General features: G+C 52.4%; 1 protein-coding gene across 1 annotated transcript; it reads left to right on the top strand.

The window, feature by feature from the left end:
- Nucleotides 1-863: 863 nt before the first annotated feature.
- Nucleotides 864-27,575, top strand: ZNF445 (zinc finger protein 445). Its single transcript, XM_054594834.1, has 7 exons — nt 864-937; nt 18,745-19,312; nt 21,552-21,720; nt 22,061-22,137; nt 22,430-22,556; nt 23,036-23,146; nt 24,071-27,575. The coding sequence occupies exons 2-7, from the start codon at nt 18,884-18,886 to the stop codon at nt 26,224-26,226; spliced, it is 3,069 nt and encodes a 1,022-aa protein (XP_054450809.1). The 5' UTR covers nt 864-937; nt 18,745-18,883; the 3' UTR covers nt 26,227-27,575.
- Nucleotides 27,576-27,608: the final 33 nt, after the last annotated feature.

Here is a 27,608-nt window from a genome sequence, read left to right as displayed (position 1 = left end):
TGGTAGTTGAGTAGGTCAGAGCTTCCAACAGATACACAAAAGGTGAGGTTTCCGTATTTTCTTCGGCCAGGGCTCAAATAAGAAGCAACCGATGAATGCAAAACATAAGTGAAACAACAAATGGTGTTTCTCCTTTCCTCTCTCTAAAATTGATTTAAAAATAATAAAATCATTAAAGATTTTTCTAATCAGCATTAGTTACGTAGCCTGCCTGAATAACTTCTGCTATCCCCTATAAGATTTTAAAAGTTTGCTCGGTTGACTTTTGTTCTTTAAGAGGAGAAAACCGCTGGAGTTGTGGGAAGGTCAAGTTTTGTGTGCGTGTGGCTGAAAAGAAAACAGACGCTCTCCCAAGGCCGCCACCCCCATCCCCGCCCACCCTCGCCCCGCCCCGCCCCGCCCTGCCCCGTTTGTGGTGCTGATGAGGGAAGAAGAGACTAGTCCTGAAAACTAGCATCTGGCTCCCCTCATTGAAGGGGACCCCAGCGGATAGTGAGTGACCCGTTAACAGCTCCTTCCCGTCGGCACTGATTGGCGGTCAGCTAGATCTTATTGATCCCTCCTTTGACCCCTGGCTTTGGATCCTATTCTTCCCTGGGGCGTGGGGGAGCCTCAAGGGCAGTCCTGCACATGCATTGGGAGGGAAGTGGGGACACAGGCCAAGGCTGATAGAGCCGTGGGGCCCGAAAGGGCATTGGAGCGGGGCGGGCAGGCAACTTACGCGGGGCGTCGGGAGTGCTGGGGATGAGCCCCCGACGGCCCAGAGGCCGCCAGCACTGCCCAGGACCTGGGGAGAAGCCGAGACGTTGGCCCTCCCAGTTTCCTAGAGAGGCCGCCGAGGCCCGGGGCGGTGACGCGCGTGCGCGACCCGCTCGGCGGCGAGACAGGCGCGGGGCGTGCGGTGCGGCCGGAGGCCCTAGAGGCGGCGCGGGGGGCGGTGAGTGGCCGGGTCTGGCGCGGGGCGCGTCCGGGACCGCTGCGGCGCGCGGGGTGCGGGAGCGCGGCGGCGGAGGCGCCGGGCGGTGGCTCAGGCCCGGGGCGGGGTGGGTGGCCCGGGATCCGGTCCCCGCCGCGCTGCGGGCGGACCTAGGAGCGCTTCGCGCCTGGGGCGCGGGGAGGAGAGATTTGTAGTAATGGTTTCTGTGTTTTCGGTGTTCTCCCAATTTTGCAAACAAAGCGTACTCATCACGGACGATTAGGTGACGCGGCTGAGTGTAAGAAAAGTAAAAGTAGCCGCAGTCCGGCCCATTTTGGTCGGGAGGCTTCCCTATATTTTAAAATTTATGCATAATTATGCAAACATATATAAAAAATGAAATGGGATCCTAGCATTGCTTTTAAAAACGTATTATGATAAAACAGTGCTGTGATGAAATATACATAACATGTACATGAAGTATTTATTATTTTAGCCATTTTAAAGTGTATGATTCAGTGGCACTAAGTACATTCATACTATTGCTTTTTGGAAAATTGTAATATCTTCAGTTTGCAGAATGCTGGTTAATTTTGGTGGTAGCGTTATGATACCACTAAAACGTGTTTCTAAGTATAATTAAAAGGGAACATTTGTTTGCTGTTTATTTCCCATAGTACCTATTGCACGAGGCTGTAAATGCTCAACAAGTGCTGTTTGTGGAGGAAAATAAGAAAGCCTTGGTTACTAGGTTGATTGTTTTCATGATGAAAGAGTAGCATGTAAAATGCAGTTCGTTAAACGCGAGGTACATCTCTAATCTAAAGCCACCGTACTGTCTTCTGATTTGCATAGGCTTACAAAACCAAAAATGGTTTCCTTCCTAAATTACAAGTGGTGGCGGGGGAAGAACATTGTGTTTCAAACTCTAGTTCAAAAGTGAAGACTCGTTAATATTAGTTGGTTATTTTACAAGGAAACGTCAGGGAGTGTTTTTTACCCGTTTTTTGATGAAGGATTTCAGGGAATGTCCATCTGTGAATGCGCACGTGTATATCTGTGTGTGCATTCAGACTGACCAGTGAAGCTGCTCTTACTGTTACAGGAAAACAGACTCAGACGCGGTTCAGGGAACGGAGTAAGCCTTTATTTATTGACGCGCGCGGGCTCAGAGGAGGCAGTCTCCAAAATCTGAGCCCCGACCAGGGGTTAGGCCGGGGTTTATAAGCCTTAGCGATGGGCGGGAAAAGGATCGGAAAGTCGCGGGCTGGGGGAGGGGCGGGGGCGGGAGGCGCGGAAGTAGATTGTTAAGGTCCGCCCTTTGCCTGAGGGCTTATTGCCGCTGGCAGCGGTTCCTGGGCTAAGCAAATTTACAGAAGCCAGAGCAGAGCTGGTTAATAGCATCGGGCTTTCTGGTTTTGGTTTTTCTCCCCCCGACATTCCCCTCTTTGATGCCATTAGCTGCTCAGGTGGCTTTTGGCATCATCGTAGGGCTGGCTGTAGGCCTGGCTATGCGAACGCCGGAGAGCCTGGTACTGGTAGTGCTGTAGGGCCAGGATTTTTGCAGTAGTCTGTCTGGTGACTGTTGTCGCTATTATGCGAACTAAGGTTCGCAAGATGTATGGCCCTAGACTTAAACCAAGTACAATAATGAGAATGGGCCGTAAGAACGGTAGTAACCAACTTACCCAGGCTTGCTTGTTCAGACCCCACTTCCATTTCTCTAGTTCCTCCTTTCGGCGTCTGATGCCTTCCCTTATTTCTTCTGCCTTCTCTTTTACTATTCCTGATTCATCAATAACAACATTCCTCCCCAAGGAACATACAGGACCCCCTTTTTCAGCTGTAAGGAGGTCTATTGCTCTTCGATTTTGCAGGGTTACTTCGGAAAGGGATACAATTTGCCGTTGCAGGGCTGGTAAGGAGTCTGCTACCATATCCTCGCTGAGTTGGGCAGAAAGCTTGTAGTAGGTGGAGGCCGTAACCCGAGTCCTGCAACTCCCCTACCGACTCCTGAGGCGACGCCCACCCCTGCTATGGCCCCTGCTATTGCTCCTCTCCGCACTTGGGCTGTCTCTCTGGGAGTCTCCTGGAGGGCTTTCGCTATTTCTTGTGGGGGCCTTATGCTTATGCTTATGCTTATGCTAAGGGGCTAAAAATACCTGGGTGCAGACTCTGTCCACTTTGTAGGGAGACACCTGTACGCAGTAGCCCCACAGAGGAGGAATACCCCTGACTCGGGGCAGAAGGAACTGTTGTTAGAGAGACTCATGTTATGGGTACAAAGCTGATAGTTAAGGGACTCCATAGGGTTCTCTAATGGGGAAGCTTGGATGGGTAGGAGGCAGGTGACACTGGCCTTCCCAGGGTCTAGGAATACTCTTGTGGCCACTGGCTCTATGGTTCTTGTCTGATTTTGACCTGTGGTGTCTCGGGGTCAGTCCCAGTTGTCAGGGACTGGTATTCCAGTCAGTCCCCTATCCTGGAGAGACAGACAGACCCAACACTCTGTTTGGTTGGTAGAGTTGTGGTAACCAGTATATAAGGTCTGTATTATTTGCCTGACTTGGACTTCTGGCCTTAACTGGTCGGTTGCTTCCTGGAAGGCAGTAAGGTTGATTTGCTTATAGTCTACCTGCTGCTTCTTAAGCTGAATATTTAGGTTGTTTACCACTTTTAGCCTTTCTTGCTCAAATTCTGCCTGGTTTAGGTTACTAAGCATTTTGTGCATATTCCAGCAGACCTGTCGGCCAGGGGTGCCGTGTGGCCTGCACTTCTGACTCTGGTATCCTGAGGTGCCTTCCATTACTCCAGTCTGGTACTGGCACCCCCTCCAGGCGCAAGGTTTTATGGTGCTGGTCTTTCTGCATCCTGGGGGCATACCAGTGCTAGAGATGAAGGCCTGGGCGGGTATAGTATAGTAGGTTGCTCCCGAGCCTATTCTGATCCGTTCAGTGGGGGCCCTACACTGACATTCTGGGAGGGTAACTGGAGCTGAGTAGGTTAAGCAAAGCAAACTAAATGTCCAAAGATACAACACAAGCAAAGGTAGACGACCCCGAGGGCTACTCGCTCCGCTGGGCTCCATTCAGAGGGCGGTACCGTTGCTAGCCCGATGCCCAGGATGACACTGAAGACACCGAGGATGGTTAGGTGTCCGCTGGAACAACGGTCCGTGTCCCTGGCTGCCCTCTGGTGGCAGCCTCTCTCCACAGTCTCAGGGTCGGGGCGGCCGGTTGCTGTTCTGGGGTTGCGCTAGGCCCTTGGTCCTCGGGGCTGCCTTCTGGAGTTCTTGCGGTCCTCCTTCTATCTGGGTCTGCCGCCGCTTTGGCTCTGCTGTAATGGATCCATGGATCCATTGGTAATGCCTGCAACTTTAAGGGCAGTCGGGGTAGTTAATAGCACTAAGTGGGGGCCCGTCCAGGTTGCCTGGAGCGGCTTATTTTTCCAATCTTTTACCCATGCGTATTGCCCTGGTCGGAAAGAGTGCGTTAGCCTCCCTCGGAGTTGGGGTTCCTGGCCTAATTTGGCCTGGTAAATGGTATCTAAGGTCTTGCCCAACCGCTTTAGGTACTGGGTCTGACTCAACTCCCCCCTTTGTCTGAGGTCATGGGGTCCTTCCAGCTTAGCTACTGGTGGGGGCCTGCCAAAGACTAACTCATAGCGGGTGTATCCTGAGGGGTTCGGGGCATTCCTGACTCGCAGCAGGGCCAGTGGCAACAGGTCAGTCCATGGCAGGTCTGTCTCCTGGTGAAACTTTAACTAGAGTTTTCTTAAGGGTCCGATTCATCCGTTCCACTTTGCCTGAGCTTTGAGGTCGGTATGCAGTGTGCAGTTTCCAATTTATTTGTAGGAGTCAGGCGACCTCTTGGACTACCTGGGCAACGAATGCCAGCCTGTTGTCGCTGCCGATTGTGAGCGGGAGCCCATACCTGGGTATGATTTCCCTGAGGAGAACCCGAGTTACTTCCCGCGCCTTTTCAGTCCTGGTGGGGAAGGCCTCTACCCACCCTGAAAACGTGCAGACCAGAACCAGCAGATATTTAAACCCTCGGCATGCCTTGACCTCCATGAAATCTATTTGGAGGTCCTCGAAGGGCTGAGTTCTGTTGCGCTGGATTCCCGGCGGGACCCCCGGGTGTGGGGCCGCGTTGTTCCTCGCACAGGTGATGCATTGGGTGGCTGCGGTTGAGCACAGGGACGAAAGATTGGGGAAGTAGAAATATCTCTTGAGCAGCCTTTCTAGGGAAGTTTTGCCCAGGTGGGTCAGATGGTGGCAATTCCTCACTAGGTTACTGGCCTGACTTTGGGGCACGTATAAACGTCCATCAGGTAATCTCCAAGTTCCCTTGGGAGTTTCCTGGCCCCCTGCTTGCTGGGCTCACTTTACCTCTGCTGGCTCGTAGTCCTGGCAGTTAATAGGACTTCCCAACAACGGTCCGAGAAGAGAGGGCTGTGTTTCTGCCATATTGTTGCTTATGGCGGCAGCCTTCGCTGCCAGGTCCGCCTTTTGGTTCCCGCGGGCCGGCATGGTGCCCAGTCTTGAGTGGCCTTTGCAGTGGATTACGGACACTGCGGCCGGAGCCCAGACTGCTTCTAGGAGGCGGAGGATTTCTGCCTTATTTTTTATTTCCTTCCGTTCTGCTGTCAGTAGGCCACGTTCCCGGTAGGTGGCCCGGTGAATGTGCAGGGTGGTGTAGGCATACTTAGAGTCAGTATAAATGTTGACCTTCTTGGCCCGGGCTAGTTCTAGCTCTGATCAGGGCCCAAAGTTCAGCTCTTTGTGCTGACCATCCAGGGGGTAGGGCTTTCGCCTCTACTATTTGATCGAGCGTGGTCACTGCATACCCAGGCACTCGATCCCCTTCTTTCATGTAGCTGCTGCAGTCTGTAAAATAAGTCATGTCCGCGTTCGGCAACGGCTGGTTGCGCAAGTCCGGTCGGCTGGCATAAATTTCTTCAGTTACCTCTAGGCAACAGTGGTCTGGGTCCCCCAGTTCGGCGGGCAGGAAATTTGCAGGGTTTATTCGCCTTACTATTTTAACCTGGACCCGAGGATTCTCTTGGAGGATGCCTTGGTACTGCGTCAGCCTGCAGTTCGACAGCCACCTGTGTCCCTGACCTGCCAGGAGGCCATGGATACCGTGGGGAATAAACGGGGTTATTTCTTGCCCCAGCATTAGTTTGTCCGCCTCCTGCAGTAGGGCTACCGCGGCCGCGACTGCTCTTAAGCAAGGTGGCCCCAGCAGCAACGTTATCTAGTTGCTTGGATAAGCAGGCTACAGGGCGCTGCCAAGTCCCGGCGGTTTGGGTCAAGACCCCAAGGGCCACCTTGTTCTTCTCATGAACGTGTAGATTAAAGGGCTGGCTGGGGTCAGGTAGGCCAAGGGCTGGGGCCTTGCCGAGGAGGTCCTTTATCTGATTGAAGGACTGCTCCTGTTCTTCTCCCCAAGTTAGGGGAGTGGTGTCCGGCCCGCGTAGGGCCTGATAGAGTGGCTTCGCTATGGCTGCAAACCCTGGGATCCAGATTCTGCAGAAGCCGGCCGCCCCCAAGAATTCCTGCAGCTGCTGTCGGCTGCCCAGGGTCGGGAAGCAGGCAATGACCCCTTTTCTGTCCACACTTAGGGATCTCCTGCCTTGGGAGATCAGGAACCCGAGGTACTTGACCTCCTGCTGACAAATCTGTGATTTCTTCCGTGAGACTCGGTATCCTTGCTGAGCTAACAGCCCCAGGAGTGTTCTTGTCCCCTCTAGACATCGGCTCTGCTTAGGGGCAGCTAGGAGGAGGTCATCTACATACTGGAGAGGGTGAGATCCCTTTCCCTTTCCGAGAAGGGTCACCAGTCCCGGGCCAGCGCCTTGCCGAATATTGTTGGGGAGTTCTTAAACCCTTGAGGCAGCCGGGTCCAGGTCAGTTGTGTTTTCACCGCCGTGTACGGGTCTTCCCACTCGAAGGCGAAGATGGGCTGGCTCACAGGAGCCACTGGGATGCAGAAGAAGGCGTCCTTCAAATCAAGGCACGTAAACCAGGTGGCAGTTGGTGGGAGTTGACTTAGCAGGGTGTACGGATTTGGGACTACCGGGCGCAGGGTGACAACGGCCTTGTTCACCGCTCTGAGTCCTGGACTGAACGGTACCCTGCACCATCAGGCTTCTTGACTGGCAGGAGTGGTGTATTCCATGCTGATTGACAGGGGACTAAGATGCACTCCTGTAAGTGCCTTCGGATAATTTCTGATATTCCTAGGCGGGACTCCTTCGAAATGGGGTACTGCCGCAGGCAACAAGGTCTAGCCCCCGGCTTGAGTTCAGTGACCACTGGGGCCTGATTTTGGGCGAGTCCAGGGGGATTGTCCTCGGCCCAGACCGTGGGGAACTCCCGCGATAGTTTGTCCCTAGTTCCCGGTTCGCAGCCTGGGTTGGCCGGCTCCTTTGAATATAGCCAGTACTCTTCCTCCTGTGGTAGGACGACCGCCAGGAAACTGGAGCCCCCTATTTGTAGCGAGGCCTCACCTGATGGCTGGAAGGATATCCGCACCCCAATTTTGGAGAGGAGGTCTTGACCCAGTAGTAGGACAGGGCACTCCGGCAGGTACAAGAACTTGTGTTTAACCCGGTGGCCCCCTAGGTCTACTCTCTGAACTTGACAGAAGCTCCTTGGACTACTAGGTCGGCCGGTGGCCCTGACGATGGTGACTTCTCATCCTGACGGTGGTGCCACCGGGACGGTAACTACTGAGTGTTCTGCCCCGGTGTCTACCATGAAGGAGAGGGTTTGGCCCCCAACAGTGGCTGTGACCATGGGCTTGTGGGGGCCGAGGTTCAGGGATCCCGGTCTTTCTCATTCTGAGTCTAGGCCGGCCAGACTGAGGAGGGTGGGGGCCGACTCGGGAGGCGGCGGGCCAGCTCCCTTTTTCTTTCGGTTCTGGCATTCTCTTTTCCAGTGTCCTCTCTCTTTGCAGTAGGTGCACTGGTCCCGCTCTACCTTTTGATGCCCTTTTCCTTTTTTGTTGCCCTTCTTAGGCTCTGTGGGGGCGTGGCCTAGGGCTGCTGCCAATAGGGCCGCTGCCAATAGGGCCGCTTTCCTTTCTAGCCTTTTCTGGGCTTCCCTTTCAGCTGCCTCTTCCCTGTTATTGAATACCTTGTTAGCAATTTCCATAAGCTGGCTAGTGTTCATGCCGGCGAACCCTTCCAGTTTCTGGGGCTTCTTGTGGATGTCTGGGGCTGACTGCGAAACGAAGGCGGTGTTAATCATCCGCTGGTTCTCGGGGCTCTCAGGGTCAAACGGGGTGTATATGCGATATGCCTCGAAGAGCCTTTCGAGGAAGTCGCCGGGACATTCGTCTGGCTTCCGGGTTATGCTGGCTACCTTCGACATATTGGTTTTCCGGCCCCTGCTCTAATGCCGCGGAGGAGTGCCTCCCTGTACCTGTCGAGTGCTACTCTCCCTTGCTCCGTATTATGGTCCCAATCGGGCTGGGTCTCTGGGGCCACAGAGTGGGTGTATTGGGCCGGGTCTAGCGTCCCAACAGGGGCAGTAGTCTCTAAATACTCGTGGGCCTCTTGCATGATTCTCCTCCTCTCTTCAGTATTGAACAGGGTGAGGAGGAGTTGACGGCAATCGTACCAGGTGGGCCTGTGAGTCTGCATGATGGACTTCATTAAGTTGATGAGAGCCTGGGGTTTCTCCGAATAAGAGGGCGTATGGTGCTTCCAGTTCAGGAGGTCAGTTGTGGAGAACAGCTGATAGTAGAGGACTGTCTGCCCAGGCTGGACCATCCCGTCCGGGGCTACATGGGGCGGTCCCCGGGTCTCCCTAAGGGGCAGTTGGAGGGGGTGTCGGTCCCAGAGACGTGAGGCTATGGGCGACGGTTCTCTTGGTGGAGCCATGGGCTCGGCCGGAGGCGGGGGAGACAGAGCTCGGTGGGGTGTCTAGTGAGAGCTTCCGGCGGGCTCGCCAAGTATGGAGGTGGGCTGAGGAACGGGCGCTCCTCGTCAGGGCCGTTAAGAATAGGCGGCCGTCTGGTTCTGGCCACCAGGATCTGGGACCTATCTCCTGACTTATCTCCTGGTCGTGAACAGCACCCCCAAAAGCCTTTCTGGCGCGCTCCGGTGACACCCAGATGCCTGGGTGCTTGCTTAGCACACTGCTGCAGCCACTTTGGCATGTCCTGAGCCAGCTCTTGCCATCTGTCTATATAGACAAATTGGTCAGAGTGCCCTGGTCTCCCTGTCACTATTAAGTGGACTACCCTGATAGTGGAGAGGTTGAGGGTTCCCTCGGGAGGCCAACCTACTCCAAACGTGGGCCATTCAGCGGAACAAAAAGTCTCTAATTGACTTGGTGTCATGCTGGGGTTCTGGCCACGGAACCAGTCAAAATTCTGGAGCACGCAATCTAAAATTGTCGATGGTCCGCCTCCCATGTTTTCCTGCCCGACACGGCGCAGACAGACAAAGGTTTAGGGGTGGTCACACTTGCCCGCCTGGCCTCTCCTCTCGCGAGGGACTTGGATCTGTCTTAGCTAAGGCTGCCCGAGTAGAGTCCAGGTTGATCTCCCAGCCATTATGCCATATGACGGACCGAGGAACCGCAGGTTGGGGCTCGCTCAGACTCCGTATGCGGAAGCCGGTGGAGTCACAAACACAATCACTCTTGCACTTTCACATTCGCATTCAATCCAGAGGTTAATACGTCCCCTCCCGAGTGGGGTCACCCTATCCGTACCAGAGGCCAAGGGCCTGAGAGGTGATCAGTCTCTCCTTCCACTGTAAGGGTGGGTCAGGTCTCGGGCTGGTCCCCGGGGCACTTACCGGTCCGGCGCCTGCTGGCTGGCTTGGGTCCATTCCCCGGGCGCCCGGGTTGTGGAACGGTCCAAGGTCGGGCCGAGGGAGCCCAGTTCCTCAGGACCCGAAATCACTGGGGTACGTGCTTCCCTCTGGCTTCCAGGCCCACCCGGCCGACCTTGGCCGTCTTCACCGGAAGCAAGCGACCTGTCTTCACCGGAAGCAAGTTCCTGGGCTAAGCAAATTTACAGAAGCAAGAGCAGAGCTGGTTAATGGCATCGGGCTTTCTGGTTTTGGTTTTTCTTCCTCCCACATTACAACATGTTAAGTTAATGCTGAAGGTATCAGACAAGTTTTGGTTAGCAGAGTAATCCTTCCTGTAAACTGGAAAGATGGGAATATTTCGAAGATAAAATTTGTGTTTTTAGAATGACCATCAGTTTGGTTTTGCATGTTTTCTCTCATTTAGGTTGAGAATGATGCTGAGTCTTATTACTGGTGATATTAATCTTACCCTGTGGTGTCTGCCAGGTGTCACCTCTGTAAAGATAGTATCTTTCCCTTTGTAATAGGTGAACTGTTTGGGGGAAGATAGTTTAAGACTTTGCATAGGGATATCCTCTTTCCCCCTAACTTTACGAATCAGTTAGCATTCCTGGGTTAAGGGAGGGGTCCCCAGGCTCTGGCCGCGGACCAGTAGTGGTCCAGGCCTGTTAGGAACTGGGCTGCACAGCAAGAGGCAAGCTTGACTGTAATGCGCTTGAATAATCTCAGAATCATCCCTCCCCCCGCCCCCCCGCCCCCAGGTTCAGGGAAAAATTGTCTTTCATGAAACCAGTCCCTGGTGCCAAAAAGGTTGGAGACGCTGGGTTAAACCGTGACTCTTGAGGAGGAGAGGCCTGATCCAGCTCACGTTCTACATAGGCCCTATGGGCTCACATTTGTGATAGAATCTCAGGGAGTGGATGAACGAAGCTTTTCTTCTGTCCTCAAAATCTAGTTGGGACATGAGTGGACCCTGTGGGATTAGTTTTATCCAAGTTCATGGTTGTAGAGGGTGGGCTTCCTTTTCTTTGAAGGCCTGGACTCCTTTGCCACATTATCAGGTGGTCTCCCTACCTTTCCTGTCTGTCAGTGTTCGCACCAGCTCTTTACAAATAGTTCACTGAGCTTTTACAGATTTAGATCTTTTCTGCAGCTGCTTCAGAACAGGCTAATTTGGAGGCTTGTTTTTGGTGCTCATTTCACTGTGGGTCCCCATTTCCTGAGATAGGTCATTGCCATGTGTATTTCCTGCTGGTTGCATTTCTTCAAAAAATTTGGCCTCAAGGTCATTGTCTTTAGCCTCCCCGCCAGGTTTCTCTTCCCCTTTGGCATCACCCTGGGTCTCTTCATTCTTCAGTTTTCTAGCTCTGTCTAGTTGATTCTGCAAGTTTGGCTGAGGAAGGCGGTCTCCTCCTTTCTCTGATTCCAGCCTCCTCCTGAGCAGTATTTCTGCTTCCTGCTTGTGCTGCTGGAGCTGGGCGAGGCTGGGCGAGGCTGGGCTCGCCTTCTGAGGCCCCCTTCTGAGACCCCCTTCTGAGGCCCCCTTCTGCCTCTGCCCTCTTGTGTGAGAGTGCGTCTTCACTGCTTCTTTTGTAGACAGTTCAGCCGTTACCTTTCCACTCCTCTCATTTTCCTTGCCTTTGTTTCCTCTGAATACTCCTCACCCTGCCCCCTTTTCCACAGGGCAAGGCTTCGTTTCTCCGCACACAGAACCCTTAATGCAGGTCTTCCCTGACCCCGGCCCAGAGCCAGCCGGAGTCTCTTCTGCTGGCTGGATGGTGGCGTGCTTTCTGGGCGAGCCTTCTTCCTGTCGCAGTTACGGTCATTTTTTCCTGGTGAGTCCCAGCAGCACTTGCTGAGTCCAGGAGACCTTGACCAGGTATTACTGTTTTATAATGCATGTAGGGGAGGGTGGCTCTTGTCTTGTACCCTGCGTGAGGGTCGTGGTTTCTTTTAGTTTGCTTCACATGGTGAAGGGTGGAGGGCGCCCAGTTTCAGGGGAGACGACCACCATGCGAGACTTTCACACTTTGCTGCAGGTACCAAGGCCTGCTTGCTCTTCTCACACTTCTTTGTAGACTTTTGCTTTGTTTTAACATCATCTTTCTCTCTTAAAAAAATTATTTACTTATTTTTAGAGAGAGGAAGATAGGGTGAAAAACATGGATGTGTGAGAGATAGATGGATTGGTTGCCTCTCGCACGCACACATACCCCCGACCGGGGACCTGGCCTGCAACCTGGGCACGTGCTCTGATGGGGAATCGAGCTGGAGACCCTTTGGTTTGCAGGCCGGCTGGCGCTCAGTTCACTGAGCCACACCAGCCAGGGCTCTTTCTTTTTTAAAAGAAAAAAAAAATTCACTTGCATCGAGGTGGCATTAGTTTCTGACATTGTGTTTCACCTGTACAGGGTCATCATTTGACATCTGTGTAGAGAGCTTCCTGTTCCCCACCGGAATCTGGTTCCCCTCTGTCCCGTAGCACTGACCCACCCTTACTTGTTTCCACCTCCCTCTTCCCCTCTCGTAACTGCCAATCTGTTACCTGCCTAAGTTTGTTCTTTGTTTTGCTTCATGGGTTTGGAGGCAGCATTTTGCTCTTTCTCTTCCTTGCCTCACTTTCCGGTTTTTGTTGGACACTGTTCTGTGTGTTCAGCCAGCCTTCCCTGATTGGGGCGCTGACTCAGGGTCTAAAACAGAACTCGGGTGACCTAGACTTTATTCTTTTTTTCCAAGGACCTGAGCCGCAGCCCCCGTTGGCGCTTAGGCTCTCTCCGTGGATGTGCTGCCCCTTCTGCTCGGTGCCCGTCTCTTCAGTCCTGGGAGCTGGTCCTTCCGTTGCTCTGTTTTTTGAGCAGAATTGTCGATCACTTTGCTGATTATAAAGGTAGTGCATAACAACTTGGGAAACATAAATGAATAGGAAGGGAGAATCTTGTCACCCCACGTGCCAGAGGAGATCATGGCCGGAAACACTTCAGTGCCGCCGAAGGCTTAGGGACTTACTGTTCGTGTGCCAGCTGTGCTTTATTTTTATTTCGTCTCATGACTAAGTGAGTTCATAACTACTAATTTTTAAAGCTTGCCTTTTAATTTAATTTTTATTTTAGGAAATTGGGAAATGACAATATAAAGAAAATAACGAAAATATAAAATACGAAGAAAGATAATACACAGGGTAATTATTTCTAACTCTTCGGTGGATTTGCCTTTCTCATTTTTCTAGGTGCACTCTAATAAAAAAAAGAAAGGAGAGACCTAGTACATAAATTGCATGTCAAAAAATCATTATACTACTGCCCTGGCCAGTGTGGCTCAGTTGGTTGGATTGCTGTCCTGTAAACCTAAGGGCCACCGGTTTGATCCCCGGTGAGGGGACATGCCTGGCTGCAGGTTCGGTCCCAGTCGGGGCACATGTGGGAGGCACCTGATCCATGTTTCTCTCTCACATTGATGTTTTTTTCCCCTCTCCTTCCCTTCCCCTCTCTCTGAAATCAAGAAGCATGTCCTAAGGTGAGGATAAAAATAAATAAAAATAAAGTACTGCAGATAAAGTAAAATTTAACACTATTTAACACTATTTAACTATTTATTCAAACTATTTATTTATTTATTAACTATTTATTCAAACTATTATTTGAATAGTGTTAACCTTTAACACTATTCCCAACCTCCATACCCCCAGTCAGTTTTTGTGAAATGAATCCTTCTAGGCTGTATTAAATTCTTTTGGGAACTTCTGTGTACATCACACATATATACACTGGTGTACACACATGTATGATTGTAAGGTTTTTTCTACAGTTGTACCCAGGAAGTTCTTTTGAATCCAGCCTGTGGTCTTGTTATTGTTGGGAGAGGCAGCCAGGCACAGCCTTAAGTGAGTGGCCTTGAGGAGCAGGAATTCCCCGCAGAGAGTTGGGGGGCCCCAGAGTTTGTGCTGGGCCTGCGCCTTGTGAGGGACTTCTTTCCCCGTTTGGTGCTTCCTGTAGCCCCTTTGCTGTGCTTGGTGCCTGGCCAGTGGCGCTCAGGCCCAGCCCTGCTCTCGGAACTTCAGCCCCACCCACGGGGGGTTGAGGTCTTTCTGGGGCAGCGTGAAGTGTGCTGCTGGCGGCCACACTGCCCGCTCCATGTGGGCTGCAAAGTGGAGCGCTGGTCCCGGGGATCAGTGGGTTGCAAGGGGTTGGATCCTGTGTACACTCTCTCTGTCTCTCCTGGAAGTAAACGCTGCACCCCTGGAGCCTGCTGTGTTTGTGTTCTGTTCTCAACAACTCAGTGTCATGCTCTGGTCTCTTCCGTGGGTGACGCTTGCTTGCTTTTTAACCTTGGCCACATGGCCTGACCATTCAGGGAACAGTGGAACTGTATGTTTAAGGGCCTGGGGGGGGGGGTCTTTTTAACTATTGTATGGTATTCACCCTATAAAGCGCTCACTTTGGCTTAGCTGTGTTGATGGACAAGCAGGTTACCTCCCAATATTGTGTTGTTATAAAGAGTTCTCTGAGGAACAGCAGGGTCACGTCTCTGTACCTGCGCAGGTGTTTTTCCGGGGAGAGTCTTAGTGAAATTCCTGGGGCCTGAGTAATGTCACTTTTTAATCTTACTGCACTTTCAAACTGTCCTTCCTGGCGGCTGTATAAATTTACACTTGTAACAGTGGTCTATGCTTTTGTTCTTTTTTTTTGTCAAGAGGTTTTTAAATACTCATGTAGTCATTTATCACTTTCCCTTTTTTTTTTCTCTTAAGAAATCCTAACCCCAGGGTTCTCACTCTCTCTCTCATTTTGCAGCATTTACTATAACTCATTTTGTATGTTATCTTTTATTTTTATTTGCCGGGGCAGCCGTCTGTATGCGAGTCGCTGAATTATCCCCTCTTCCCCACCGTCGGACCCCGAGCGTGGCCGCTGTCACATGCCGGACGTGCATGTGGGTATGAGGCTTTGACCGCCCTTTCGGTCTGTTATTTGTGTATTCCTTCAGTAACACTCAGCATTGTGATTGCTGTATTTTTTATATAATAGGCCATATTAACTGGTGGAACAAGTCTTGTCACCTTTAAAAAAATAATCTTGGCTCTCGTTGGTCTTTCATTCTTTTGTATGAGTTGTGGATTATGTTTATCAAGTCCAAAGAAAGTTATATTGGGGTGTTGTAGACTTTTCATGTTAGTTGAGGAAGAATTGATATCTTGAAAATAGGAGTCTTCCTATCCCTTAGACTTATTCAGATCGGTTTTGTCTTGTGCCAGCTTACTGTTAAGGTCTTACACATTTTTTATTAGCTTTATTTCTGGGTATTTTATGGTTTTCACTGCTGCTGTTGTGTTGATTCTTTTTCTAATTGGTCTTTCCTGGTGTATTGGAAAATTATTGGTTATACATTGGCTGTACATTTAGCTTACTTAATGACCTCCCCTAGTAGTTTTTCAGTTGATTCTCTTAGATTTTTTTAAGTGGGTGTTCATATCATTCATGAGTAATATTAGCTTCGACCCTTCCTTCTTTTTGAACAGCTCTCTATTTGTTATTTAGTTGTATAGGCTAGGATTACATTGTCTTACTGTTCCTGATTTTAATTGCAAGGCTTTTAATATTTTCACTATTTACTGTTACATTTGCTGTAAATTTCTCGTTTTTTTCCCCATCTCAAGTTGGAGAGTTTCCCTTTATTCCTGGATTGCAAAGAATGTATACCAAAAAGAAGATAAAGCTATGGTTGTAGTAGACCTTTCTTTTTAACTTTTAAGAGATTACCAGTATGTGAAGAGCTATATGTGAATAAATTTGAAATCCTTGATGAACACTTGGGTTGTTTCCTCCTTTGGACTATGATGAACGCTGCTGCTGTGAACATTTGTGCACAAGTTTTTTTGTGGATATCTATTTTAATTTCACTTGAGATATATGTGTGTATATATAGAATTATAAGTAGTAACTGTATGTTTAAGTTATGAAGAATGGGCAGACTGTTTTACAAAGTGACTGCACCAATTTACATTCCCATCAGCAGTATACAAGGGTTCCAGTAGCTATCTTCTCAATCTTTCCAACGTGTTATTTTCTGACTTTTTGATTCTAGCCATCCTCATGGGTAATGAAGTGGTATCGCATCGTGGTCTTGATCTGCTTTTCCCTGATGTCTAAAGTTGCTGACTGTTCTGTGTGTTTGTTAGTCATTTTTGTATTTTCTTTGGAGAAATGTCTGTTTAGATGCTTTATTCAATTTTGTGTTATTCGTTTTTTTATTATTGAATTGTAAGAATTTTTTATATATTCTAGGTAAAAATCCCTTACAAGATACGTAATCTGCAGATATTTCCCCCAGTCAGTGGATTATCTTCTCACTTTTTTATATGTCCTTTGAAGCACAAGGGTTTTACATGTTGATGAAGTCCAACTTGTCTATTTTTTTGCATGTGTTTTTGAAGTGTATTTGGTGGACTCTGTTGCCTAATCTAGTGTCATGAAGTATTGTGCCTACGTTTTCTGATAAAAATTTTGATCACTTTAACACCTACATGTAAGTAGGTCTTTGATCCATTTTGAGTTAATTTTTGTATATTGCATGGTGTACAGGTCCAGCTTCATTCTTTGTGTAAACATACGGTTGTCCCAGCATCATTTTTTGAAAAGACTATTCTTCCATCTTTAATTGGTTTTGGCACCCTTGTCAAAAATAAATTGGCTTATTTCTCAATAAAACTGGAAAAAGAGAAGTTGATCATTGGTATATGGGCCTATTTTTGGACTCGTAATTCTGTCCCACTGGTCTTTCTGTCCGTCCTTCTGCCAGCATCACACTGTCCTGATGACTGTGCCTTGTGAAGTAAGTTTTGAAATTCGTAGCCTGAGCCCTTACATTCCTTTTCAAGATTAGGCTGGGTCTTTTGAGTTTTCATATGTTAGGATTAGCTTTTCAGTTTCTACAAGGAAGCCAGTTGGGATTCTTACAGTGATTGCATTGAAGCTGTAGGTAAATTTGGGGAGTATTGTCATCTTAATATTTAGCCTTCTGACCTATGAACACAGAAAGTCTTTCTGTTTATTTAAATTTTTATTTTTTTTTAACAATGTTTTGTAGTTTGGGGGATATGCTCTTTTTTTTGGTTAAATTAATTCCTGCCCTGGTCAGTGTGGCTCAGTAGGTTGGAGCATTGTCCTGTACACTGAAAAGTTGCAGGTTTGATTCCCAGTCAGGGTACATGCCTGGGTTTTGGGTTCTATACCTTTGTTGGGGAGCCTACAAGAGGCAAGCAGTGAGTGTTTTTTTGTTATATTAATGTTTCTTTCTTTCTTTTTTTCTATGTACATATCACATCTTTTGTGAATAGAGATTGTTCCACTTCCTTTCTGATATGGATGCCTTTTTTTTTTTTCCTTGCATAATTACTTTGGTTAGAACCTCATGTACAGGGTTAAATGGAGAGTGGACATCCTTGTCTTGTTCCTACTCTTTGGGGGAAAGAAGGCATTTGGACTTCATTGTGTTTGATGTTAGCTGTTGGTTTTGTAGATACTTCTTGTGAGACTGAAAAGTTCCTTTCTATTCCTAGTGAGTGTAGTTATCATAAAGAGTTTGGATTTTTATCAGATGCATTTTCTGACATCATCATGTGATATTTTTTATTCTATTGATATGTTAAACTAACCTTGCATTCCTAGGATGAATCTCACGTAGTAATGAGGTATAATTCTTAGATGTGGCTGGATTCAGTTTGCTAGTATTTTGTTGAGAATTTTTGCATTTATATTCATAAGAGATACTGATCTCTCTGGTTTTGGTATCAAGGTAATACTGGCCTTATAGAATGAATTTGGAAGTGTTCCTTCTTCTGTTTTTCTGAAGAGTTTGCGAAGAATTGGTATTTTTTTCTTCAAATATTTGATAGAATTCAGCAGTGACGCCATCTGGGTCTTGGCTTTTTTTTTGTTGGTAGTTTTTGATGACCAGTTCAGTTTCTTTACTTATTATAAGTCTATTCAAATTATGTGTTTCCTCTTGAGTCAGTTTCATCAGCTTCTGTTGTATAATAATTTGTCAAGTTCATCTAAAACATTTAATTTGGATCTTCAGGTCAAGATGGTGGCTTAGGCAGACATGGCTTGCCTCCTCCCACAAACAATCAAAATTACAACTAAAATATAGAACAGCCATCACTCAAAACTGTTAGAGATTGAGTTGAATGAAAGTCTGACAACTACGGGATTAAAGAAACCATATCCATCCAGACTGGAAGGAGGGGCGCAGGTGGAATGAGCTGGTCCCACACCCACGTGTCATGAATAAAAATTTGGGAGGGATATCTTGGGAGCAAGGAGTCCCAGCCCCACACCAGGGCCCCAGCCCAGGGTTCTAGTGCCGGAAGGTAAGTCCCCACAACGTCTGGCTGCAAAAACCAGCAGGGATTGAGTCAGTGGAAGAAACTTTTGGAGCCCAAGCAGTTCCTCTTAAAGAACCCACACACAGACTTACTCAGACTCGCGCCCTCAGAGCCCCAGCACCGGGGTAGCAGCTAGAAAGGCACCAGTGGCGTTCAGGAAGGAACTGCAGCGTCTGGCATAAAGGCGAGCAGAGGCCATTGTCCCCTTTCTAAACCCTCCCCCAACAGAGCCGCCAAGCTGGTGTGGTACCTGAGATTCCTTTAACCTGGCTAACACTGTGTGACCCACCTTGGAGATCCCCAGAGACTACGCCCAGTCAATTTACAGGCCCACCCAAGCTGCTTTTCCATATGAATGGCTGGTCTTGGCTAATGCTTCACAACTTCCTAAATTCTATCAGACAAGCACCAGCTGGCTTCAGTGAGCCCCAGGGCTTGCACTAGCAGCAGCCAGCCTGTAGTGGTGTAGTGGTGCCTACACCGGCAGGCACTGTGCAAATGCTCATGCGCCCTCTTGTCATGTCCACAGATGACCTGAACTAACAAGGTCAAGCTCTACCATCATCCTCACGTTCCCCCCCACCCCCCTGACCACTAATATTCGTTATTTCAGTCTCTTACCAGTGACGCCTGATGTCCCAGCAAATGGCATTGTCCACTGCGGTGCTGCAGAGGTACTCCCGAGGTCCCACAGCGACACGGCCAACGCAGGCTCGGCGTGCGCCTTGCTGGGGGGCCCCCCGACGAGCAGGATGCCTCCAGGCAGGTGGTGCGCTGTCCGTCCGGCTCAGGCGCAGGCGTCAAGGGAGCGTGGGCGCCTTCAGGTTGTAAAGAAAGAAGAAGAGGATGAGGGCTACTCCTTGGTGCAGGCTGCTAGGCCCCAGACGCTCAACCGTCCTGGCCAGGAGCTCTTCCGCCAGCTCTTCAGGCAGCTTCGTTACCACGAGTCCTCCGGGCCCCTGGAGACGCTGAGCCGGCTGCGGGAGCTCTGCCGCTGGTGGCTGAGGCCCGACGTTCTCTCCAAGGAGCAGATCCTGGAGCTGCTGGTGCTGGAGCAGTTCCTGAGCATCCTGCCCTGCGAGCTCCGGACCTGGGTGCAGCTGCATCGCCCGGAGAATGGAGGGGAGGCCGCCGCCCTGCTGGAAGAGCTGCAGAGAGAAACCAGCGGGACACTGTGGACAGTAAGTGTGAGCGAGTGCGCAGTGCCCGGCGAGCTCTGCCTGCCCGGGACCCAGCTCGTCTGCGTCTGCGGTGGGCTTGGCCTCTGAGCCTTCAGCGTGAGGGGTGCAGGGGTTGTCTTCCCTTCTAACTCCTGTGGCGCCTGTGCGGCTGAGCAGGCTCTAAGCCAAGGGCTTTTTAGCAGGCAGCCCTTCCCGCCTTCCCAGAGGATGGTCAGCTCTAGGAAGGGGGCCCACAAGTATCCATAAGTAACAGCAGCCCGTTTTTGGACGCAGGGACTTAGAGCGTGCAGAGTCCACGCCGCATATTATCTCACTGGAGCTGATGCTGGCCTGTGCAGTGGGGGTGATGTGTCTTGCTCGCAAGGGGGAGGATTAGCGGCTGGACTCGTGGCTCCTGAGTACCTGTTGAAACCTGGAAGAGCAGTCTAGTGCCATTTTGCTTCTTTCTCAGTAAGCCCTTTGAGGATTTGTTCTGTGAGGGATGAGACTTCCTTCCACAGCCTCAGTGTTCTTGCCCACATTGTTGTCCCTTTCAGAGCCTCAGTTTATTGAAAAGAAAATGCAAAACTGGTCTAACAATGCGAACTTGTTCAGTATGTATTTGAGTGCCCACCATGCCCTTGGCCCTGGCCTGGGTGCTGCCACCGGAGCTGCCAGTCCCAGTGCCGGCAGGAGAGCAGCAGGTCAGTTCAAGTGCGCTCTGCCCCTCCCTCCCCCGCAGCGAGCCTCTTGGTGCCTCCCACCACGTCTTTGGGGGGTTGTGTTTTTTTTTTAAACAGCATTTATCATTTTTGTAGGTGTCTTTAAAATGGTTATTTCTATAAAAATATGTGTAATTCTACATATATGACATATATGATTCATGCATAAATGAGTTACTTTTAAGATTTCTGAAACATATTTCATATATTTCTCCCTCACATTTAATATAAAATTAAGTCAGTCAAATACATCTGAACATGGTCTACCAGCCATAAATGGTAATAAATCAGTACAAGGTATGTTTAATTAGAAAAGAAAACCTCTTTGCTCAACATTGGGTACCATTTTTAAAAGTCTAAAAGAGCAGTTATTATTTTTACAGCAATAATGAGATCAAAAGGACCTAAAAGTGATTTATTAAAGCAAATAAGGCACACAACAGGTATAAAATTGTGGCTTGATTGTATTCTGCTCATTAAGATCTAGATGTAAGGGTTTGCAGTGCGTGAAAACATTGCCAAGTGAGCAGAAAGGCCTGCCTGGCTGCAAGGGAGCAAGAAATGAGAAAATGGAAAACAGGCCGGGAGAAAGCCTCTGGGAGCCGAGACGCTCGCGATGCAGGCGAAGCTGCAGGATCACCCTGCGGTCCCTCCAGAGCGCCCGAGCGGGAGGAGCCGGCGTCTGAGGCAGCTGGGCCTCGGACTCACCGGGCTGCGCTTCTGCGGCCTTAGAGTCTCTCTGTCCTCCCTTTGGTCGGGTTTGGGCGGACTAGGAGGTGACGCTGTGGTGAGTTGGTCGTCATTAGTCTGCCCCTCGGTAGCAGGTGTCTCGCGGCCCCAGCACGCGCTGACAGCTGTGTGAGCGTGGGGAATGCCATGGCCCCAGGACCAGGAGGCTCGCCGTTCACTGGCTGTGGTCTTCTGTACTCATTTTTACACCAGCGGGAGCCTTGCCTCAGACACCAGAACTGTCCGAAGGCCCAGAGCAGAGGGTGCCGCTTCCTGCCTGGGTGGGCATGGCCGGTTTTCTGCACCTGAGACGTTTTCTTCCGTGGGTCCGTGGCTGCCCCTGCATGGTCTCCTCCCTCTTTGTCCGTGTCACTGCCGCGGCCGGGGGTGCGGCCTGGGAGCCGTCCTGCCTCTTTGGGGTCGCTTTTCACATAAGTGTCTAGAACTGCGTGGGCCCTGTCCCTCTGCACCTCTGCTGTGAATCATTCTCAGTTTTACTCTCAGGGATAAATGTCTTTCATTTCAAGTTCCAGTCCAGGGGTGGGGGCTGAGGGCTAGTGGGGCGGGTGTCGCTGCGGCACTTAAGGCCTGACCGCTGGCCAGGTACTTTCTGATGTCGAGCTGGACTCTGGCTGCACCCGTCGCTCCCGTGGCCCCACGAGAGCCCAGGGAGGCTGAGGGGTGCGGGGTTCCCCGGGCTTTCTCCTCTGCCTCCCCCCTCTGCCTGTAGGTAACGGAAGGGCCTGGCTCTCCCTCTCTGAGTTGCTTTCTGATTCCCATGGGGTCCTCTCACATTTTCTTCTCGCCAGGACCCGGCCCCTGCCCAGAGCCCCGACGTGCGCTGGATGGGCACAGGAGCCCTGCGAGCCGCGCAGACGTGGCCCTCCGCGTCACCTCTCGGGAGCGGCTCTGCTCTGGGGGACCACCCGGAGCCTCCCTATGAAATAGGAGTGCGTGACTTCCTGGCTGGGCAATCCGGTACTCACAGCCTGGCCCCAAGACCCCAGCCTCATACCACACTCCCTGAGTCCCGTGGTGCCATCCTTTTACCACCTGTCCTCAGGAAAACCCCCTCCTACCCTGGCCCTTAGCTCTGCGTCTTTTCTACCTCTGCCGTGACCCGTGTCTGCCTGGCCCCTTCTCCTGCTGTGCCCCCTGCTTCTCACTCCCTGGCCTCCAGCGAACACTGGGGACATGTGAAGGGGGCGTCCAACACCAGCTGTGCCTGCACGTGGCCCAGGAGTGCTCCCTTGGGGGAGGGGGGCTTCTCAGTGGCGCCGAGGGCTGGGCTGCCCCCTCATGGTTCTTTCTCCTTCAGATACTCCTGCTGGCCAGGCGCCTGCCCTTTCCCAGAGAGAGGGGTGCCCAGAAGATGGCACCACAGCCCCACCCCAGGTGAGCCACAGGACCCGCCGTCCTTCGTGACGTCCCAGTGTTGCTGCCTGATGGAATGGCAGCAGCTTCCCCATGTCCCGCGTCTCTCTCTCTGGTGACCCCATATCCAGAGACCCGTGTCCCAGAGACCAGGTGTTCCCCGCCAGGCGCAGCGCTCCTCTGCTGGGTGACGGCCCTCTCCTTCGCCCTTAACAGATCCTTCTGGAACTCCCAGAGAGCCGGCCCCACCCCCGCCTCCTCCTGGAGCCGGGAGCTGTGGCCTGGCTGTGAGGTGCAGGGCTGTGTTTTTCAGGAGGCTCTGATTTTCAAGGACGTGGAGGTGACCTTCTCCCAGGATGAGTGGGGGTGGCTGGTCCCTGCCCAGAGGAACCTGTACAGGGACGTGATGCTGGAGACCTATGGGAACCTGGCTTCTCTGGGTAAGGCGCCGCCGGCCGCGCTCCCGCCCACTTGTTCCTGCCTCCTCCGCTTTCATCACGGCGCGTCCGAAGGGGCCTGACCCAGGCCGAGATCCCAGCTCTGATCCGATGGCCAAATCACTTAATCTGTCATCCAGCCTCTTCTCTTCAGAAACGGGAGTAGAGCGCCTGGCTTGCTGGGTTATCGTAAAGGTGGAAAGTCCTGTGTGGCACAAGTGCATCCAAAACACGTCCACAGGTTTCACTGATGGAATCGTCAGGTGGTTCCCTCCTCCAGGGGATCCTGGTGCCCCTTTTGGCTGTGACTTCTCTCAGCCTCTCTTGTCGCTGCTCAGTGCTGTTGGAAGTGGCTGTCTGGGCCCCCTGCCTGCCTCAGCCTTCCCCCGCCGAGCCCCAGGCCCGAAAGGGCGCTGGGGAGCAGTTCTGCGTGACTCATCTGCCCTCCCCGCGCCCCCCCCCCCCGCCCTCTCCTCCTGCAGTGGGGCCGCTCACCAAACCCGCTCTGATCTCCTGGTTGGAGGCGAGGGAGCCGTGGGGCCTGAACGTCCAGGGAGCTCAGCCCAAGGGCAGTCCGGGCGCTGCCCCTGCAGGTGAGTTCCAGAGAACCTTCCAGGTCCTGCTCCTCTGGCACCTGCCTTCTCTTTCTTAAGGTCTTTCGCACCAGGTAAATCACGGGGAACTGAGGCCACTGCTGGCCGGAAGGAGGATCCTTATTAGTATTGCTAAGGGTGCCAGGCCCCGGGCCCTTCCCTCCGGGCTGGCCTGTTGACTAGACGTGTGTCTGGCCCGGCTCCTTCCCCAGAAGCCTTTTCAGCAACATTCTTGCCCATGGGAGAGCCTTACTGTGCCTCCTCTTTTCCATTCACTCACACTTCTCAGGCCTGTGCTGTGCCCTTGCTGAACCCCAGTGCCTGCTCCTTCCTGCTCTTAGGAACCCCCCTTCCTCTCCTGCTCCCGTTCTCCTGCCCTTTCAGTCCACCCTGCTTGGAGCCTCACCCCGGCCCTGTCTTGTGCTGTGGTCCTTCCCCCTCTCACTACTTCATGCAGCCTCTCTGCCCGTTTTCTTTAACTGCATGTGATTTCTGCAGATGCCTCGCTGCTGTGCCCTTCTTCCTTCTCCTCCCCTCTCCCCTGCCATCTGGGACACCCTTCCATGCTTTGCCTTGTCCCTGGCTGTTTTGTAAAGGTGTCAGCAGTCAGGCAAAAGCCACACCACCTAAGTCCATGGCACTTTTTTTAAAAAAGATTTTATTTATTTTTAGACAGAGGAGAAAGGAGGAAGAAAGAGAAACATCAATGTGTGGTTGCTTCTCTTGTGCCCCCTACTGGGGACCTGGCCCGCAACCCAGGCCTGTGCCCTGACTGGGAATTGAACCTGTGACCCTTTGGTTCAAAGGCTAGCTCTCAATCCACTGAGCCACACCAGTCAGGGGCCACTCTTTTGTCCCCAGGTGCTTTTGGCAGCTGCAAGGATGGGAGAAGAGTACATTCTCTTGTGTTTTATTTTGTGTCAGGAGGTGAGCTCCAGATTAAAACAAACAAGCTCATCTTAAATCATGAGCCTTTGGAAGAAGCAGAAACTTTAGCTGTGTCTTCAGGATGTCGTGTGATGAGGGTTTCCGAGGAAACAGGGCCTGGAGAACCTTTGGAGCCGAAGAGCAGCTTGCAGGAGCAGGGTGGCGATCCCGCACAAGTGAGTGTTCAGAAAGAAGAGACCAGCTTCAGTCACAAGACAGAAGAAGAATCGGGAGAATCAGGAGGCGGCGACAGCCTCAGCCTCAAACATGTTGCGTATTTACGGGTTCCCAGGAGAAAGCGAGCCCTGAAGCGTGGCTGCGGCCGACACTTCCGAGGGGTCCCGTACCACCACGACTACAAGGAGTACGGGAAGGGCCTCAGGCGCCTGATCAGCGGGTTTGGCCTGCGTCAGAGACTTCACGCTGCGCTAAAGGGGACTGTGAAGGACGCGCACGGGAAGGACTTCATCAGCTCTCATCACCAGCGGAATCTTCACGTGGCGGGGACATTGTACAAGTGCAGTGACTGTGGCAGGACCTTCAGTCACAGCTCCCACCTTGCACACCACCAGAGACTCCACACTCAGGAGAGACCGTTTAAGTGTCGGGTGTGTGGGAAGGCCTTCAGGTGGAGCTCAAACCGTGCGCGGCACGAGAGAATCCACACTGGACTGAAACCTTACAAGTGCGGCTTATGTGACAAAGCTTTCCAGCGCATGTTTGCCTACCATCTGCACCAGGAGACCCACGCTAATCAGAAATTTCTTGAATCTTCTGAGTGTAAGGAAGTTCTCGCGTACGGCTCAAGGTTGGATCATTTGCAGGACCAGAGTGGGGAGAACATCTTCGACTGCAGCCAGTGCAGGAAATCCTTCCACTGCAAATCGTATATCCTTCAGCATCAAAGGATCCACACCCAGGAGAAGCCCTATAAATGTACCAAATGCAGGAAAACCTTTAGGTGGCGGTCTAACTTTTCTCGCCATAAGAGGATGCACCAGGAAGAAAAGCTCTGTAATCAAGATAAATGTCAAGAAGACTCCAGGGAGACCCCCAGCTGCAGCCAGCCCCAGGGCGCGCCCGCCGTGGGGAAGGCCTTCCTGTGCCAGCAGTGCGGGAAAGCGTTCCCTGGGAAGAAATCCCTCCTTAACCATCAGAGGGTCCACACGGGCGAGGTGCCGTACCGGCACAGCGAGTGTGCAAGAGAGTTCGCCCACAGGCCGGCCTTCATTGTGCACAAGAAGCAGCGTGCCCTGAAGAGGAAAGCCGAGGCCGGGCCCTCTCCCAGCCCGGGCGGGGGGCTCCCGGGCACCCCAAGCGGCCAGGTGTCGGAGGGGCGCTTCACGTGCAGCCACTGCAGCAAAGCCTTCCGCAACCACTCGTTCCTCCTCATCCACCAGCGAGTCCACACCCGCGAGAAGCCGTACAAGTGCAGGGAGTGTGGGAAGGCCTTCCGCTGGAGCTCCAACCTCTCCCGCCACCAGCGGAGCCACTCTCTGGGGAAACTGTACGTGTACCATGAGAACGAGAGCGCCCCTGACCTGCGGCCACAGGTCCTCACCGGCGAGAAACCTTTCTGGTGCCAGGAATGTGGGAAAACCTTCACCCGCAAAAGGAGCCTCCTGGACCACAAGGGGATCCACAGCGGGGAGAAGCGCTACAAATGTAACTTGTGCGAGAAATCGTATGACAGGAACTACCGCCTGGTGAATCACCAGAGGATCCACACTAAGGAGAAGCCTTTCAAGTGCCAGTGGTGCGGGAAGGACTTCATCGGACGGCACACCCTCTGCATCCACCAGAGAAGACACGCCAGGGCGGCGCTGCCCGACAGCAGCCCCGCGGAATCGCCTCCCTCCCGGGACTCGGGGGTCACTTTGCAGGAGTTGAAACCGAGCGGGGAGACGCCCGCGGAAGCCGGCGAGGAAGCTTGTGAGAGGAGTGCCAGGCCCGCCGGGCTTCAGAACGTACCCGTGGGGAAGAAGTGTCACAAGTGCAGCACGTGCGGGAAGACCTTCAGCAAGACCTCCCAGCTCATTAGCCACAAGAGGTTCCACACCCGGGAGAGGCCCTTCAAGTGCTCGGCGTGCGGGAAGACCTTCCGGTGGTCTTCCAACCTGGCCCGGCACATGAAGAGGCACACCGGCGACTAGCTGGGGCCGGGCTGTGGAGGGAGAGGGATCCCGGCCGCCCCTCAGAGGGGCCGCAGCTGTGGGCGGTGCAGGCGCGACCTTCACAGAGCGCCTGGCCCTTGCTGTTTCAGAAGCGAGTCGCGCAGCCTCCTCAGTGGTCAAGAACTCAGGGCGGCTGCCGTCCTACCCGCTGGGCAGTGATTCTCCTTGGTGACCTCCTGGAGACTGGGACGCTCGGAGTGGCCATTGTTCAGTGGCCTGGAGCTCCCTCAGCCAGGTCTTCCTCTGTAACTCCAAAGGGAGTGGCCTTTTGGTTTGATACAGTGTCTGTGGCACGGTGGGCTGCGGCAGCTGGGAAGGGGCCAGTTGGATCCTAGGTTGCCCTCTGAGGTTGGCCTGTTGTTATGGTGCCTGTTCTGTGCGACCTTGTCAGCAGCAGCGCGAACTCCTCCGAGCCTCCCAGGTGCCCCTGGGGAGTTCCGCCTGCGGCCTCGGCCGCACAGCCAGCGTTGGATGTCTGCTGTGAGCGGCACGCGAGGAGGGCAGGGTCCGGCTTCGTCCCTGGAGAAGGGAGGGCGCCCGTGCCGTGCCTCGTCACCACCTCCATCCCACAGGCGGGCATGGGCAGCGGTGTGCCGAGCTCCTCCCACGTGCCAGACGCTGTTGTGTGGGCGAGACCCAGCAGGGACCAGGACAGACAAAAAAAAGCTGTTGTCTCTGATCTTTACAGACGATAAACATGTGAGGTACATAGAGTGTTTTAGTTGGGATGTGTGTTGTGGACACATGAATCAGAAGAGGGCGAGGGTGTGCTGGCTGGCGAGGTGGGTTGCGATTTTAAATAGGCTGCTCACGAAGGGCCTCATCCAAGAAGGTGGAATTGGGACAAAGACGCAAGGGAGGTCAGAAAGAGAGAGCCCTGTAGGCCTTAGAACCAGGCGTGGAAAGTGGGCGCTTGGCTGGTGTCCTCAGGGCAAGAGAGGAGGCTCCTGCGCCCGGGTGGAGTGAGCTGGCTGGGGCAGCGGGGCCCGGGGAGGCACTGGGCCAAGGCTTGTGAGCATTGGGTGCTCTAGGTCAGTTTGAGTTGAGCGACGTGCTCTGCATGTGAGTTACGTTTTACAAGAGGTAACCACAGACCCAGGGACTGAGTAAAACAATAGCTGAAAATTTTCATGCAGTTACCCCTGCTGCCAGTTTCCCTAAGTGGACTCCTTGCCCCGCCAAGTGTCTGAGTGTCAGCCAGACCCGCGGCTCTCAGCAGACGGGAGCCGCCGTGGGGCTGCGGCTCTGACCTCTGCTCGCTGTCTTGCCTGCCCCCCGCCCCCCGCCCCGCGCAGCGTCACGCCCAGGCCATCGTGCTGCCCCGCTTCCCCCCCCCCCCCGCCCCCAGCCTCTTCTCTCAG

The sequence above is a fragment of the Pteronotus mesoamericanus genome, unplaced genomic scaffold, assembly GCF_021234165.1.
Source record: "Pteronotus mesoamericanus isolate MK-2021 breed Mesoamerican mustached bat unplaced genomic scaffold, CSHL_Meso_final scaffold_533, whole genome shotgun sequence".
NCBI classification, from domain to species: Eukaryota; Metazoa; Chordata; class Mammalia; order Chiroptera; family Mormoopidae; genus Pteronotus; species Pteronotus mesoamericanus.
Note: the sequence above shows the minus strand (reverse complement) of the source record. Positions and strands in the feature narration are given on the sequence as shown.